Here is a 17649-nt window from a genome sequence, read left to right on the forward strand (position 1 = left end):
TGGTTGACTTACACTTTACTTACAGCCACCAAAATACTGCTCCTAAGTGATTATAATTGTGTTATAATGACATACAAATGGTAATAACTTTATACAGTGTTGTCACTTTACTAAAAGCTCTTAAAGTCATCCTATAACATATTATTGATATTTATAAGGCATTACGCCCTTTCCGTAACCGAGCATTTAGTATCTGTTCTATGTTGAGCAGTTCTATGTTTGTCTTTACCACTGGCTAGAGTATAGATGGTTATAATGTGTTATGTGACCCAGGACTTCAGATTCTTCATTCAAACACTGTTGTCACTTTATATGCAGGTATAAAACATTATAAGTGCTTAATTTATAATACATTATGTCGACACTTGTAATACTTTATAAACCTTGGTATAAGTTATTATACATGATTATACACCATTATAATGACATGTATGAAGCATTATAAATGCATTATAATGTCTTATGCATGTGCTCCTAATGCATTATAAACTAGACCTTCATAGAAAGTGTTACCAAACTTTTTTCCAACCAACTGATGCATTGTAATTTTTTTACTTTAGATCATACTCTTGAACTGGTGTATTATTTGGTGTATTATTTTGAGACGGGACTTCTTGTAGGTGTCGAAAGTACACTTGATTAATTTTCCCTCATTGACAACAGTGTACTGCCTGTGTCTCGGTGCAGCGCGATGTGCCGGTGTTTCTCAGTGGGGGAGAGCAGAGACCTTTCTTTTTCTTTTCTTTTTTAAAGTATAGTTTTTGGGCTTTTATTGCCTTTAATTGATAGTACAGTTGGGAGAGAGACAGGAAATGGGGAGGCAGAGAGTGGGGGAATGACATGCAGGAAAGACCTGCCTGACGGGGGATTCGAACCGGGGCCGCCTGCACCGAGGACTGAGCCTAAACATGGGGCAGCAGCTCTACCCAGTGAGCTAAATGCCGCACCAGCAGAGACGTTTCTACTGCATCTAGTGCACTTAATGGGCATTTGTAGCTCATACAACCTTACTTCAAAAAATCTGAAATATCCCTTTAAGGGGACTGCAATGACATTTGTTAATCTAAATATTTCTTGTGAATAGGTATGTTTATTTGGTTTTGTTTTATCTCCTTTCATTTTGCGTCACATCATATATAAAGAGGCACCAAGAAACCAAAAAAAATATCTGCGCTGCTCTATAAAAGTCTCCTAAACAGGGTAAAGTAATTTGGCAGCACTAGAATGAATACATAAATATATTCTTTTTCATGAACAAAATCATATAAAAGACTCTGTTGCATTTTAGCTCCGTTTGATGTATTAAGACGCATTGCAGCGCACACGGTGGAAATGCTCTGATTTTTCGCAACGGAGTCAGAACAGAGCGGAGACAGCCAGTAGAAATTACTTTGAACGTGTGCCTGCGCGCTGCACGTATGTAGGCCTATCTCTCTTCCTCTTTTCATTGTAGATAGATTTTATGCACTTTTGAAAGGTGCCGTGACTGATACAAGTTTGAGAAACGCTGGTTTAGGTCTGCTTTAACTTTATGGATACATCTCTCTGCCTGTTGTTTACAAATTCTCCATGCAAATAATTTTCCTGATGAATTGAATGTTGGTTTGGGCTGGTAGAAAACCTCCCCTCAGCTGTTAAGGAACTCTGTCGACGGACAGCAGCATGAACCACGTGGTCAGGTGGAGTTTATTTCTGATTAGCATATGATAAAGAGAAGAATAGCAATGATTTCTGAGATGTTCTTTGTTTCTTCTCTTTTAACAGGTGTCTCAAAGCCAAAAGTCTCTGAGGACAAGCTGAAGGAGTCTGAGGATGACTCAAAGCTGAAGGCCTCAGAGGATTACTCAGAGCTGAAGTCCTCTGAGGATGACTCAAAGCTGAAGGCCTCAGAGGATGACTCAGAGCTGAAGTCCTCTGAGGATGACTCAAAGCTGAAGTCCTCTGATGAAGACTCAAAGCTGAAGTCCTCTGAGGATGACTCAAGGCTGAAGGTCTCTGATGAAGACTCAAAGCTGAAGGTCTCTGAGGACGACTCAAGGCTGAAGGTCTCTGAGGAAGACTCAAAGCTGAAGGTCTCTGAGGACAACTCTAAGCTGAAGGTCTCTGAAGATGACTTGAAGCTGAAGAGGTTTGATGAAGATAGCTTGGAGCTTGAGGACAACACAAAGCTGAAGGTGAGAGAAAAACATTGTATCCTGATTTTCCAGACAGATTTAAGGGCTCAACAGAGGGGAAAAAATATTCAGAGATTATCTCCTGTGCTGGTAACAACAATGAGATCTTCAGTGTAGAAACAAACTCATAGATTAGATTGTGGTTTCAGCACTAGATGAATGAGTTGCATAATAATAATAATCTCTTCTATCCATGTTCTCCCACTTTTCCGGGGCATGGTCTCAGTGGCAGCAGGTTAAAGCAACATTGCGGAGTTTCAGCTCAGTGCTTCCACCATCTGGTTGAGAAGCGCTATCGTCTGGGGGGAAAAACTAAACTTAACGAAAACGAAACTTATCAGCCAGCGCATCCAGCGTTTATTCACATTAATAAACAACAGTATTTCCCACATGTTTGCAAGGAGACTGTGTGGCGGGTGGTCGGGGGAGGGGAAGAGGGGGTGAGGGGGGTGGGGGGGTCGACGACGACCGGAGGGGAACCGTAAGTTTTGCTTTTACCTACCACGTCTCTCCCTCGACGCAGAGGGGAGGGGGGAGGAGGGGGGGTTCGTACCCGTGCAGGGAAGTTACATAGCGCAGTTTCAGCCGACGCGACCCGGCTCAGGCTGCAGCGGCAGCACCATTCATCCTATTAACCATTTTTCTACCATTGCAACGAGTCTGGAAACATTATTTTAAGGCCGAAAAACTCTGCAATGTTACTTTAAGTAGAGGGTTCCAGATGTAATGATCTGTCTGTTGATCTCCCACTACATCCTACCTTCACCCATGCACAAGATCCCAAGATACCTCAACTCCTGGAGGTCCTGATACTCATCCCTGTTTTCCTCCTCTCAGCCAAAGGTCGTTGCACACCGAGTCTGCTGCGTTTTATTCGCATGTGATTTTATTTTCTGTTCCAAACTTTGGAGAGGGAGACAAAAGTCATCGCGCAGTGATGCACTTTGTGGTCCTCTCACTTGTCAAGTAATAAAAAGAGAAAAATAAAATATTGTGTCCGTCTGATCCTGAGAGGACGTCAATAGCAGGGGACCTGCTTGTAAATGAGCAGCAGAATTATCATGATCACTTCAACAGTTTATTTTAGGATGTCAGTTCCAGTTTGATAGATATTGATTATTAGCTCACACATTAAACAGAAGACGACAAATTTCCATGATCCTGAACAGCGGCTGGCTCGCACACACACACACACACACACACACACACACACACACACACACACACACACACACACACACACACACACACACACACACACACACAAAACTTAAATGACAGACGAAAGTTTCAGACTCGGTAAGTAAATATGATTGACACAATATGAGGTTGAATTTATTTTTTGTGTTTTATGTGCAAAGGCCTTTATGCCGCAAATTTGTTTGGTTTTCTTCTGAGAATACAGACACATCTCACTCTTTGGTGGTACATGGACTGAATGGCTTGTAGCAACAAGCGTGTTACGTCCTGGAGGACCCCCCACAGAGTGTCCAGGGGCACATGGTTGTAAGCCCTTTCCAAGTCCTCAGCACACTTGTAGACTAGCTGGTCAAACTCTCATGCCCCCCGGGGTGGCGTTTAGCTCACTGGGTAGAGCTGCCGCCCCACGTTGAGGCTCGGTCCTCGGTGCAGGCGGCCCCGGTTCGAGTCCCGCGTCGGACGGCCCTTTCCTGCGTGTCATTCCCCCACTCTCTGCCTCCCCGTTTCCTGTCTCTCTCGACTGCACTATCAATTAAAGGCAATAAAAGCCCAAAAAATATACTTTAAAAAAAAAACTCCCATGCCCCCGTCAGAGCTCCTGCAAAGGTGAAGAACAAGTCCACTGATCCACATCCAGGACAGAATCCATATTGCTCCCTCTAGGTTGACAATCGGTCAGAGCCTCTCTTCCAGCCTCTTGGCATGGAATTTTCCAGGGAGCACACAAAACTGGTGGTTTGCAACTCTTCAGGTATTGTACCCAATTGAAAAGATGTGTAGGCAAAGACAGCCCTACAATATCCAGAGCCTCAAGCATCTCAGAGTGCATCTCCTCCGCTCCAGGTGCCTTGCTACTGAGGTGCTTCTTGACTACCTTGGCAACCAAAGATGTTTTTTAAATTTTGCAACAGCATCCACTGTGGTGGCCACAGCTTTTTTGACCAGATGGTATCTATCCACTGCTTCTAAAGACCTTTGTTCAGCCAGGCCCTAAAGTCCTCATACTTCAGCTTGGTAGCTTCCCTCCTGCTGAGATCCACCAGTGGGTTCTCATGTTGCTGCCTCAACAGGTACTGATGACCTTGAGGTTACAGCTCCCAATGGCTGCTTCTGCAATGGAAGCTCTGTCCCTAACCGTGAGGGGATGAAGGTCATAAAGAAAATAAATAAATACATAAATAACGTATAGCTGCTCACACAAGAAATTCAGCTCAGATTGTATGCCAACAAGAAATTACATGCACCAAGTGTTTCACATGAAAAAGGTCTAAAATTAACAGAAAAACATGTAAAAACTCACTTCAAACTAACTGTGAGGATAATCTTAAGGATGAACTGATCATATTATGGTCACGGTTATTCCACAAAACATTTGTCATTTCTCTGCTGCTTCTCAGATGCAGTCTGTACATTAATACGTTGACATCAAATCCCTGTGTCACACTGTCAGTCCCCCAGACTTTGTCCACTGTGCCTCAGGTCACTCAGGACTGTGGAACAAATCTGTTGGCTTCACTCAACACAATATATTTTTAATTGTAATAAACCAACTTACATTGTTTTTCTCTGAATTGCAGCAGTCAAGCTTCAAACCTGAACTGGAAACTGAATCTACACAAGTCTCATACAGGTAAACATGCAATAAACTTACTCAACACAGTTTTTACCAAAGTCCCTTCCTCTTCCTTCACAGCTTCTCCTGAGCCGCAGCAGTTGTGTCTCTGCATCGTCGTCCTCATGGTCGACTGTGTGAGGGAACATCAGCTGGATCAGCTCTCAGTCAGCTGAGTCAGGAGGAACACAATGTTGTAGCCAATATTGAAGCTTTTTCATCTCAGGGTCTGAGGTGGTCACTCTGCCTTCTGTGTCCCACAGGTTCAGGTGTCCTGGTCCAGGCCAGTTCCAGTGTTCTTCAACTGGACTGGTGTTTGTTGTGGCTCAGGAGGCGGAGCTGCTATACAGGACTGTCCAATGGGATGAGAGCCTCCTCCACTCAGTTGGCAAGATGGCTGCAGGACCGCTGTTCAATATCCAGTGTCCTGAGGATGCCGTCCGTCAACTCCACCTCCCACATTGTGAAACAAAGGATGGTGAGCAAGTGATTGTGTTCGTTAGAGCAACGTTGGGGAACTAATGACGTAACTTAAGTTGTGTGACCATCTAATTGACATGTACATTTATTAAATTAATATAATGTAAAATCAGGGCACTATCCTTCACCAGCCTCCTGATTAATTTCCTGATGTGGACAACAGTGACTGAAATGATCACTGCTGTTGTAACGAGGTTGTTGTCTCTGTGTTTCCACAGCTCTTCTCTGTGACGGTCTGCTGTCTGTCGCCCACATCACTGATGATGGAATGAGCTTCATCGAGCCACTGGAGGTCACAGACACTCATGTGATCATCTCAGTCCCTCATCTTTCTGCCTTTGGCGTGGTTAAGAAGCATATACAGAGGTGGTTGAACAACTTGAAATCAGTTCGCAGTCAAATTCTGCTGTTCCACCAACCAAACCTCATGGCACAGGAACAATACCTCAATGTGCATCTGCTGCCTCGTAACGTCCCTGTGGATGAGGTAAGGCTACTGACCCAAGTGTTAGAGCTTCACTTTGCTTCACTTTCCAAACTCATCACTAACAGACCTAATGACATGAACAACTACATCCACTTTGTCACTACTTTACACAAACATTCACATGAACTCAAGGATGAAGGTAAAAGATCAGTGTGACCTCAGAAAGGACTCTCTCTGTCCTGTAGGTCCAGCCCAGTAGAACCAGTCTGTCTGTTCATGATCAGGCCAGACTCTAATGAAATGATCTGATTGTTCTCCAGGTGACGGCAAAGCACAACAACTGTAAGTTCATCACGATGCCTTCTGAAAGCACACTCGTCAAAAATAAAACTTACACAGTTCACTGTCCGCATGCCGATGTAGTCCAACCTAAGGTGAGTGTTTCAGACTAAAGCTGACATGATTCCTCAAACTGCTGTCACTCACCTGGAGACACTGACACACATGCTGCTGGTTTTCAGAAAAAAGACTTTGACCTGGACTATGGACCAAATTACCACCCGACGTTTCAGATCATCCTGCCTTCAAGCACTAAGAAAACCAACATAGAGGTCCGAGATGAAACCACGACAGCTGTGTGGGAGTGTCGAGTTCCTCTGCCAGGTAAAGTCTTCATCCACCTGACGTAGATTAGACTGATGAGTGGTGTCTCTGTTCTTATTGGGCCACAGATCATTTTCTGTCTACTTTTATTCTGTGATCCATTCTTGTCAACCAGTGAGAGTCAAACTAGTGGGAAACCATTCAGAGTAGGACCAAGGAGATTCATGAAGGAGCTGAAAGGACCTTCAATAAAATAAGGACTATAAATGTTTGTGCTCAGTCCTTCATCAGGTCCTGAATCAGTCGTTCCTGTTGATGTGTCTGTAACTTGTGAGTCTGTCACATGTCGTCGTCCCAGTGTCAGAGCTCGTCACCTTAAAATCATTAGAGCTGAAAATGCTCAGAAGTGATGTTGGATGGACTTTACAGTTGTGTTCGGCCTGGTTTGATCACTGGTGACTTCTGGGTTACTGCTGTAAGGACTTTCTACAGAGCCCTGAACTGAGACGAGCAAACTGGACGACACAGATTGTTTTTCATGAGTTGTTCCATCCGTACTGTATACACTTGTAATTGAATTTGCTTCTACATCTTCCAGGTGCTGTTCCAGAACCAGCTCCAATTGTCTCAGCTCCTTCTTCAAGTGTCTCAGCTCTGACTCCAAGTGTCTCAGCTCCGACTCCAAGTGTCTCAGCAGCAAAGAGGCTGAAGTCTGCTCGGACTGAGTTCATTGAGAGAGTGACTGAACCGGTTCTTTATAGGCTGCTGGATAAACTCCTGGACTGTGAGGTGGTAACTGACGGTGAAATGGAGTCTGTTGCTGCGATAGCAAACAGGGCAGAGAAAGCTCGAAAGGTGATCGACACCGTACGAAAAAAAGGAGAAGCAGCTTGTTCTGATCTGATCAGAGTTCTGTGTGAGGTGGATCACTGCCTGTCAACACAACTGAATCTGAGTTAGAAACAGTCTGTCAGCTGTTTGTTTCTCATGCCAGAAGAAGCTAAATGTATTTTAACTATGAGAAGGAATAATAGAAAATGTGAGAATTATAAAATGATAAGGCACATGCAGAGTGGAGGAGGATGTGTGCTGGAGCACCTGCCCCTTTGCCCCTTGATGTCCAATGTGCCTTTTAGTCAGTGCCCTTTTTTCCGTGTGTGTGTGTGTGTGTGTGTGTGTGTGTGTGTGTGTGTGTGTGTGTGTGTGTGTGTGTGTGTGTGTAAGCCTGCCTGTGGCCCTTCAAGAATAACATTTAACAAATAAAATAGTAATTTTGTTAAATGCTACCTTCAGTCACATGATCCACATAGACGTGCCCTCATCTGACCTTGCAGCTGCGAGAGTCAATCAGTTAGTGAAATATTGAACTTACAGCTTTCATTGTCAGCGTTTGGAGGGAGCACTTTATTCTTCTGTTTTGCTGCTGTCAGAAACTTTAAAGATGATCCTGGGGAGAGATAAGAGATGTTTTAAATGTTCTTCTCAGGCATGGCCTTCATTATTCATTGATTTCATACCACCCAAAGCTTGTTAACTTTTACACTATTAAATTAGCTTATTTACTTCACCCTGCTAGCTAGCAAGTCATTAGAGTGTTGCTACTTTCTGTCAAGGAGGCCGACAATTAACGTTATGTTAAACTTGCATTTTTTTTTCTTTTACTTCACAACCTTGAGTGCCAGAGCACCGAGTCTCTCAGTCAGACCAACTCGAGTGCAGTCCGACTCGCTAGCTAACCAAGCAAAAACCTGAAGTAATAAACTTAACATTAACGTTTGTTAGTCTAACGCAGTCACTGGTCCGACGCTAACGTTAGCTGCCATTCAAATGTCTCCCCGTTTGTAAGACTAACAACATTTGTTCAATAACAGCAGTTATTTACTGTTCTCGTTATACTTAATCACTCCACTTACCACTGTCTCGCTTTCTTTTTACTTAAGCCTCTTTTTTTCTTCTCTTCTCACTCCCAGACGGATAGCTCCTCTTCTTTTTCCTTCGGCTTCATTTGAAACTCCCAGGATGATAACTCTGATAACTGATAACTGCATCATACGGGTTAATTTTCTTTTCTCTCTCTACTTTTTATTCTTCTTTGCTCTTGCTTTTTAATGCTATGTTTAATGTTTACAATTTTTAAAAATTATTTGTTTTTATGCTGTTCTTTTTAAATGTTTTGTCTTTATGTAAAGCACGTTGAGTTGCCTTGGTATGAAATGCACTATGTAAATAAAGATGCCTTCCCTAATGTTGGGATCATGGGAGTGACACGGGGCCCCCTTTACGGAGGTTTCCTACTGAGCTGCCTTCTTTGACCGTGATGCTTGATTTATATACGAAACTCATCCCTCACTGTATAAAAACCACAAGGCAAGGCAAGGGCAAGGCAATTTTATTTGTATAGCCCGTTTTTACCAACAGTTTGTCTCAAAGGGCTTTACATTGCATCGTAACAACATCCTCTGTCCTTAGACCCTCACATCGACTGAGGAAAAACTCCATGGAAACCCTTTTAACAGGGAAAAATCGGAGAAACCTCAGGGTGAGCAACAGAGGAGGGATCCCTCACCCAGGACGGACAGACGTGCAATAGATGTTGTTACAGACAAGAAAACAGTTTACAGTTTGTCACAGAATGTGCGAAATATGGAAATGTTAGCAGGAGTTGATGAAGGCAGTCCCTGGTGAGGGGAGGGGGCGGGGGGGGGGGGGGGGGGGGGTTGGGGGCAGGGAGAGCCGGTCAGCAAACACCTGACTAACAGGTTTTCAGGCATCTTGTTGCTTCTTCATCATGCATCGAGACCTTTTTTTTTAACAAAGGAAGGATTTTTTTTTGTTTTGTTTTGTTTCTTCTGTAATTTAATATAAAGTTTGTATCGAGTGTCCAGGGACCAAAGGGTCACAAATCTCAACAGGAAGTCACTGGATTTATTAAGAAAGCTACATTTTGTTGTGACCAACGATTTAAGCTTCCCTCGCCAAAGGAAAACACAAACATTTAAAGGTTGAATATGTAGAATTACCAGAACAACAATGGAAAAAGAATTCCAGCAGTCGATTGCCAGACTGTTGCTAGGAAAAACGGGCCGTTGCTAGGGACTCTATTTACCTTATGTTTCATTTTTACCGTTATTAACAGCATAATAAATGACTTGTAGCTTGTTGCAGGGAGAGTGGAGGCTCTCTGCCTTCCACACCGCTGCTGAAAACCAAACCTGCACTCAGAGCCTCCGGTGTCACTGCTCTCGTCAAGTTGAAAAAAAAGAAAAGAAAAAGGAGCTCGGGCACCGGGAGTCAGCGACAGTAAACGTGTTTATGACAGATAAGACTACACAAATACACCCATCCTAACATGTATATTATTAAAAGGCTTGGTTGGAAACAAACGCATACGACCGGGAGGAGTCAGGAAAACAGCGGAGAACTGAGCCACGTGTCGGCTACGGGCAGGTACGAATGTAAACAGAACGTTGACAGAAAGTAATTGTCGAGCCCGTCAAAAAAATTTAAAAATATGAATTCTGACTAAAAAAAAATTTTTTATGGAAAAGCAATACTTTCATTCTGAACCCCTCAAAATGCCCCATGGATGTTTTTTTGTTGTTTTTTTAAATATAGCTTTTAATGAAGATTCTACATATTCAACCTTTAATGTACAAAAAGGAAACAAAAACTCACCTAGATGAAGATTTCTGCCTGTTTATAGTAGTGTCAGCAGGTGGCGCTGTGGTCACAGCTCAGTCTCTGCCCATCTGAATATGAATATATTTTCTCTGTGACTCTGTTCCAGCTTCCACAGATTCCTCACAGTGAATGGGATCAGCGACCTGGGGTAAAATATTATCAGAAGAGAAAGTTTATCTCTAAATAATCAAACAGCCATGTTTGTTTTTACAGAGATAAATGCCTGTGAATGAGCAGCAGCTTAATGTCAGTTTGTTTCAGGTAAATGTTGACAATGATCAGTCAAAAGGCTGAACAACAACGTGTTCTTCATATTGGATTCTCTTCTTTCTGTTCTGCTGATTTTCTGTCTGCTTCAGTAACACATATTATTCTTATGGATATTTGACTGTTTATATTGGTTGTCTGTAATGAGTTTCTCAGCTGTACCTGTTCATTATATGACCATGGGATTTCAGTTGTTTGTAAATAAAACACAGTGTATGTCCTCTAGCGGTTTATGCGTTGTGTATAGTTTTTCAGTTCCAGAACAGCTGATCTGAGTTAGGTAAGGCGACTCTGAGTACGTTGAGCTCGTGTCTGACGACTAGTAAAAAGCCATCATCAATGGAGCTCCGATATTGTGATTCACCATGGCAACAGGGGAGAAAACAGGAAGCAGACATGTTCTGAAAAAAAGGTAACAATCACTGAGTTGTCTTTTCATTTTGAATTTAACATCACTTTCTTTTAATATTGAGGAAGTGGTTGGATGTTGTTTGATGTTTTGTTTTATTTTATGGTACCGGTATTTTATTTTATTTTATTTTATTTAAATGCAGTCAGCTGAAAATGAAGTATAAAAACAGTCTTGTGATGGCTCCTCACTTTAGTTTTATTCATATTCAAGGTAAACACTATACACTATAATATATCTACAGATTGAACTTGAAGTAATTTAATCTTATCTTAAGTGCGGCAGCAAATTAGAAACATGAAATTGCTTTGGTGGACAAAATATAATAGGCTATGAAATACAAATATGCCTACTTATGGTTAGCTAATTAGCCTATATCTGTGGGAAATAAAGAAAACCAAGTGAAATGTGAGTTAGCCTATTTCTCTTTTTTTCTGGCTGCTAGAAGTTGATTGATAAATCTGCAATGTGATAGATTAAAAAAAAAAAAATGCGAAGAGGATCTGAGAGCATGTCAGCGATGATGTAGCCTGATATTGAAGCGGCACCGTTGGGCTCAGGGAACGAGAGCTTGTCTAAATGACTCTACATTTTGCTGCTGTTGAAGTAAAACTATGTGAATTATTTCTGCTTCAACATGATGGGACTGAGAAGGAAAGGACAGAGTTTCCATCATCTCAGGGTTAACTTACTCTGAGTTTTCACATAACCTGCTTTCTGGAGAAACCCCCTCAGGACAGTCACTATGATGCAACTTTATTAGTATCTGGTTATGAAGAAAGTAAAAATATCTCTCCACCAGACCTCACAGTCACAGCTCAGGATAAAACACACTGGAGCAAAACAAAACTGCCTGTTAAACAGCTACGCCGCTAGGATTAGCCACAACAAGCTAACACTGAGCTAACAAAGCTACCGAACAGCCACATTAACAGTTTACTCCTCGTGTATCTCACTCAGCTTCATCACAGAACATCAGCAGTTGTTGTCTGGAGCAGATCTTCACGTGTAAGAGAAATAAACTGCACTTTACCCATCAAATATAAAGTTATATGAAAGGACCAGTACAAGTCAACCTACCACGAGTCCTCCGACAGCAGACTGTTGCCTAGAAACTGGGGCGCCCCCGTGAAATCTGCAGGGGCTCGTCAGTGTGGCATTTCAAAATAAGAGCTTGTAACTCATTGATCATAATAAAAAAACAACAAAATAAGACAGTAAGGCAGGTAAGTAATGTAATTAAATGTTGTTAGGGTTCAGTTTCAGTTTAATTTATTTGACAAGGGACAATGTACATTAATAAAACATTGTAAAAAAACAAATGTAAATGCACCTGAGTTAGCTAAAAAAGCTAGTTGCCAGTCCTTCTGCCTAATGATAGGCAAGGCAAGGCAATTTTATTTGTATAGCCCGTTTTTACAAACAGTTTGTCTCAAAGGGCTTTACATGGCATCGTAGCAACATCCTCTGTCCTTAGACCCTCACATCGACTGAGGAAAAACTCCATGGAAACCCTTTTAAATATGAAATGCAACCTTAAAAAAAAAAGGCAACAGGGCAACAGGGTTAGGGCTGATCAGTGTGGTATAGAGTGCCGAAGCGGAAGCAGCCCCATGGGTCCTCAAATCGAAAAAAGGCTCCATAGAAATGAACGAGAGTCCAAGATTTATTTCGTGATCCGTTTGAATTGCGCCATGACAAAAAAATATGTCCTCTACCTGTTTAAAACGTCACGTTTCATGCTGAGAAATCAGCCGTTTGTTGTAAAACTATTGTAAAATAAAATCCCGAAGAATCTGTAACCAGAAAGACTACAAGTCGTGTAGGTGACGTCACACACCAAATGCCGCCCTTTCCCGTGTCAGTTGGTGATGTATTTTTTGTGGGACACAGATCTGTAGTCCGTAGAGCGTCGTCACACAAAATACATTCTTCTGTTGCAGTTTTACGATAAACTGCTGATTTCTCGGCATGAAACGTGATGTTTTAAACAGGTAGAGGACATATTTTTTTCTCATGGCACAATTCAAACGGATCACGAAATAAATCTTGGACTCCCATTCATTCGTATGGAGCCTTTTTTCGATTTGAGGACCCATGGGGCTGCTTCCGCTTCGGCACTCTATTTCAAAAACGTTTTCATCTCTAGAAAAAAGTGGAATGATTTTTTTTTTTAAGTTACAATTTTCTAGTAAAAAGTGGTAATATAATAATTAAAAAAAACAAACAATTCTAGAAAAAAGTGGTAAAATTTCAAGACAAAGCTTGGGGTCCACTTTGAGAACATTTTTGGTTGGTGGTTTAACATTTATGACCAAAAAATAATTTTTCATTCTCGAGAGTGAATTTCGTCGATCATAAGTTTCATGAGAATTGTGTTTAGACCAAAAGAGATGATTGCAAATTGTTTATACATGGGTTGTGGTATCTATGAGCTACAGCATGAGGTAGTAAACCTAGCATGAAACTGCACCATTTTAGCTGTGAGAGCAATAAACGCAAGCTAAGGTAGCTGTGGGGTAAGTTGATCCACCTATCCTATACACTTAGTGAATGTATTTTGGCTGTATATGTCCAAATGATTAAATCAAGATTCTGTATGTTTGTGATTACAGTAAGTATGTTCCTATAAACAGGAAAAGTTGTTTATGGTGAGGCCAAACTGTTACTTTCAAAGAAAAATATCTGGCATTCTTCCCAAGATGCCACGTAATCGCCAGCGGCGCCGGATTCATTGTAGAGGTGGGGGGGCCATGGAGGTTGGGTTGTTACGGGGCATAGATTTACACACTCACTGTCGGTGCAATAGTCATATTGTAGCGTCCGGCCGTGATGCGTAATACCAGCATAATGCGTAATCCCCCCCCGCCAGCGTCTCCCAGACCCTCATGATACCGTAATTTATCCAAAAAAAGAAGAGAAAAAAAAGAAAGCCCTGTACCCCGGTCTCCTGTTCTGGTCTGGCTGCCGGTTTGAGTAAATAAAATGTTGTGAATACTACACATCTTTGAGCAGTTTCTATAAACTGCTAGGTTCTCAACGACCCGACCCGGTCCGATCCAGGTGTTGAAGCCTGGACCTGATGCAGCCGGACTCACAAGCAGTCTCTCGGCTGGACCACGGCAAAAATAAAAAAATAAAAGAAGCCCGTGGTCCGACCTGACCCAATTTTTAATCAGAATTTTAATAATAGAAAACATCATTTGTGAATTTGAGATCTCTAAAATATTAGTAGGCTAATGTTACTTTTACCATGCATTTAGTTTTTCTGTAGGTAAATTAATCATCATGGATCAAGCAGAAAATCAGCCTTTGTAAAAGCCGAAGTAACAGTTTCTGAGCACTCAGGTCTGTGGCGCATCAGTCTACAGCGGCTACTTTTCACCTCTTATTCTTGTCATTCATGTTTTAATAATAGGAACAATGCTTAAGGTCAACGCCTGCTAAGACAGACGTTTGGACTTTATGTAGCTAAATAACTTTGTCTCAGTCCGTGACTGTGCTCGCTTCATATGGACCGCTGTTATAGACCACTTGGGCCAGCTGTGGTTACAATGTTTCAATTTTGTTGTTTTCGCGCATTTCTTCTTTTTCTCACAAGTTATGGTTTTTACTGGCAAAACGAGCCAGTTAGAAATGAATAAAGGAAAAGAAAAAATAATATCCAGGAGACTTTGTCCCGTCCTCAGGACGTGCGCGAGGGAGGATCAGCTGGTCAGGTTTAGTGATGTCATGGCTGTCAGCTGCACATCTGTCAGCAGGTCCGCTCAACCGCTCCACACACACTTCACAAACTTTAGGAATAAGCTAGATGTTGATTCTGTAAACAGACAGTGACATGCTGGAAATAAGCAGACACCATACTCGCCCTCGTTAATATTGATTATTGAATTACGTAACGTCATAAATCTCTCACCGCTGTAGTCCGGTTCATCACCTGTCTGTGAGTGTAGGCTACGTCATCTCCAGGTGAAACAACTGTAACAACTGTAAAACACCTGGAATTGATAATAACTAAAGGCATATCACCAAAGCTGAACTAGGCTATTAACACGTCAGCCTAATTCATCTTTTCCTCGCATTTTTTCAAAGTAAACTTCCCTTCACTCACCGGCAGAGCAGAAGTTGCACTTTCTGAGATGGTGCACTAGGTCCACAGTGTTTGTGGATGAAGCCTAGGATGAGAAGGTGACGAAGGTGACGGTGATAATAATAAGCGGAGGGAGGACGACGGAAGCTGGAGAAGCTCCGTTCAGCTGTGCATTCACGTGAGCACCATATGGCCACAGAGACTTGAATTGGGACTATTTACTGGGCTGCACTACAGGCAGAGTAGCATTAGATTTGATTTAAAATGAAAGATTCTTCTATGTTTTACTGGTTTATTTCATTTGATGTGGGTGGGACCGGGGGAATTATTGAAACCGGGATAGCGGCCTATGGGGATCAGCGACCGGCAGAGCAGGGGCGTAAAGTGGGGGGGCCAATGGCCCCTTGGCCCCCCCCATTCCGGCGCCCTTGGTAATTGCAAAACTCCCCAAATCTCAGTGAGTTGGTGGCTCAGCAGGAAGTCCCTGCAGTTTGTGTTCACCTGTAACCTGGACAGATGAAATATTAAGTAAAGGGGGAGGTAGGAGATGGATGGAAGGAAAGAAGGGGGGGTTGATCAATTTACCCCACTCCTATGGTAATGGGGTAAGTTGAGTCACAAGACCACTTTTTTTGAACATACTATATTTTAAAAACAGTTATATTTACATAGCCTGATGCATCAGCCGCTTACTTCATTACATTTCATATAGCGTCTGAACACGAGCCATAGGGATTCGTTTGCTTCCGGGAGGCGGTTGCTTACATTTGCTTCAACTAATCGCTGCTGCTTGGTGGTCACGTGTGCTATACACCGGTTAAGCTCATAGGTTAATCTTGAGCGCTTGAGTTCAACGTCATCGCCTTCACTTACCCGTCTGTTCGCTGATTGCGGACGGAGCAAACCGAAACGCATTGCTAGTTCCCTGACTATATTGTTGAGGCAAATTAAATTTGCCGGAACCAGTAGGCGGCGCTAGCCTGGCTAATATTTACACTCATTCTGTTAATTTCTAGGGATGCAAAACATCCTGAAATATATGCAGATGTGTTAGTTAGCAACAAAACTATAATTTGTCTTGATGTAGTGATCCCTAATACAGAAAGTGGCTCAACTTACCCCACTCTCCCTGTAGTGAAGAGAAACAGGAAATGGGGAGGCAGAGAACTTTCTATTTCGGCTCGAAACGTAGCCTACTTCACTTAAAAATAAATTATTGCGCTGAGTTTGTGCAGTGTTGTGAGTTTTTCTTTTCCAGAGGTAGAGAGAGGGGGAATGACACGTGTCTAATATTTCAGCTCTAACAGAATGAATGTTTAGATTTTCTTGTGAATGTTTCCTGTCCTGCAGTAGTTCTTCTGTCCCTGCATCGCTACAGCAACGTAGAATGGTAGCAGACGGATCTTAGGCTGTTGATTAATTGATTGATTGATTGATTGATTGATTGGTGATTGGGTACTTTATTAATCCTTCAGGGGAAATTCATTCATTCATTAAATCATCCCACAAAACCAGACAACGTCAGATGTGTTCAAACATCCACCGAGGGGTTTGTTCACTTCTAGAAAGACGACATGTTTGTAAACAGTAAACTTTGCTCCTGATGCCCAAAGTGCCCTTTTGTCAAGGAAAAAAAAAGATTACACATTAAAAAAAAAAGTTTATTTATGAGCTGGATTTTGTGTACATCTTTTTGCTCTTATTTTTTATTATTGAAACGTTTTAAATTCTGGTTTACAAATGATTTTCTTGAATTTTCCTAATTACACTGTGAGATTATTTACCCCATTTGAAACAATGTATGAATTATTTATTTATTTATTAGTTAGTTATTAATCTAACATAGCCTCGCAGCATCTTACACAAAGGAGATTGTAGCAGCTTATCAGTCTGGTAAAGGTTTTTTTTTTTTTTTTAAAGATCTTAAAACTATTTGAAATCAGCCGTTTCCCCGTCTGGAAAAAAAAGTCTACAAGTGGAGTTACAACAGACCACAAGATGCTTAAAGAATTAAGTCTCCAAAAACCCTAAAATGTCATCACAGGCTCCTGCTACTGATGATGTGAAAGTTCAGAAAGAGACTGAACAAGTTCAACCTGCACGGGAGGCGAAGGAGGAAACATGACAAAGAGCGGGACGTCTGGAACTACAGAAGCGGATCACATTCACTTGAGTAATTTGTTTTTTTGAATATTTTGTTTCCCTGTTTTTCAGAGTAATCCGATAGCACTTGATATACTGTGGTGTTTCCATCATTAGTGATTTCATGATGTGAAATACTCCCAAATAACTCAAACAGAACGTTCCAAGTTACTTTTCCTTCTCAAAAAGAAGATTTTAAAGGACAATTCTTGGCAAATTCAACTCGGGGGCTGTATTTTCCTAACATTTTAGGTCTAAAAGAAGGAATCTGAAGGTTTTCAGTTTAATGTCTCCTGTTTTGTGGTAGTTGTGTCTGTCCCCGCATCGCCACGGCAGCGATGAATGGGAGCGGATTGAAGTTCCGCTGCTTAGGCTGTTTCCATCCCTCAAAGCCACAGACAGCGTCAGATGGCGACTCAAACATGCAGCCAGAAGGTTATTTACTTCAAGCAAGTCGACATGTTTGTAAAACTCGATCTAATTCAAAGTCTGGCGGAGTCGAGACCCAAGTTGACGCTCGGTGTGTTCAGGTGCAGTGGGAAGCTCCCGTTTGTGTCATAAACA

General features: G+C 42.0%; 1 protein-coding gene and 1 pseudogene across 2 annotated transcripts in view; both read left to right on the forward strand.

The window, feature by feature from the left end:
* The window catches only part of LOC310991810 (caspase recruitment domain-containing protein 8-like), a gene marked incomplete at its 5' end in the record, with an annotated part of 38270 nt that extends 30627 nt beyond the window's left edge, over positions 1-7643 (forward strand). Inside the window, 3 exons of the mRNA XM_083979741.1 lie at positions 6214-6327; positions 6415-6556; positions 7095-7643. Of these exons, the coding sequence (XP_083835867.1) occupies positions 6214-6327; positions 6415-6556; positions 7095-7456 (618 nt within the window). The 3' untranslated portion in view covers positions 7457-7643. The remainder of the gene's footprint in view (positions 1-6213; positions 6328-6414; positions 6557-7094) is intronic.
* Positions 1-17649, forward strand: part of LOC310991322 (NACHT, LRR and PYD domains-containing protein 3-like) — a 271452-nt pseudogene that overhangs the window by 49681 nt on the left and 204122 nt on the right. The gene's annotated exons all lie outside the window — the stretch shown is intronic.

Source organism: Trachurus trachurus, assembly GCF_905171665.1.
Source record: "Trachurus trachurus genome assembly, chromosome: 9".
Classification (NCBI taxonomy): domain Eukaryota; kingdom Metazoa; phylum Chordata; class Actinopteri; order Carangiformes; family Carangidae; genus Trachurus; species Trachurus trachurus.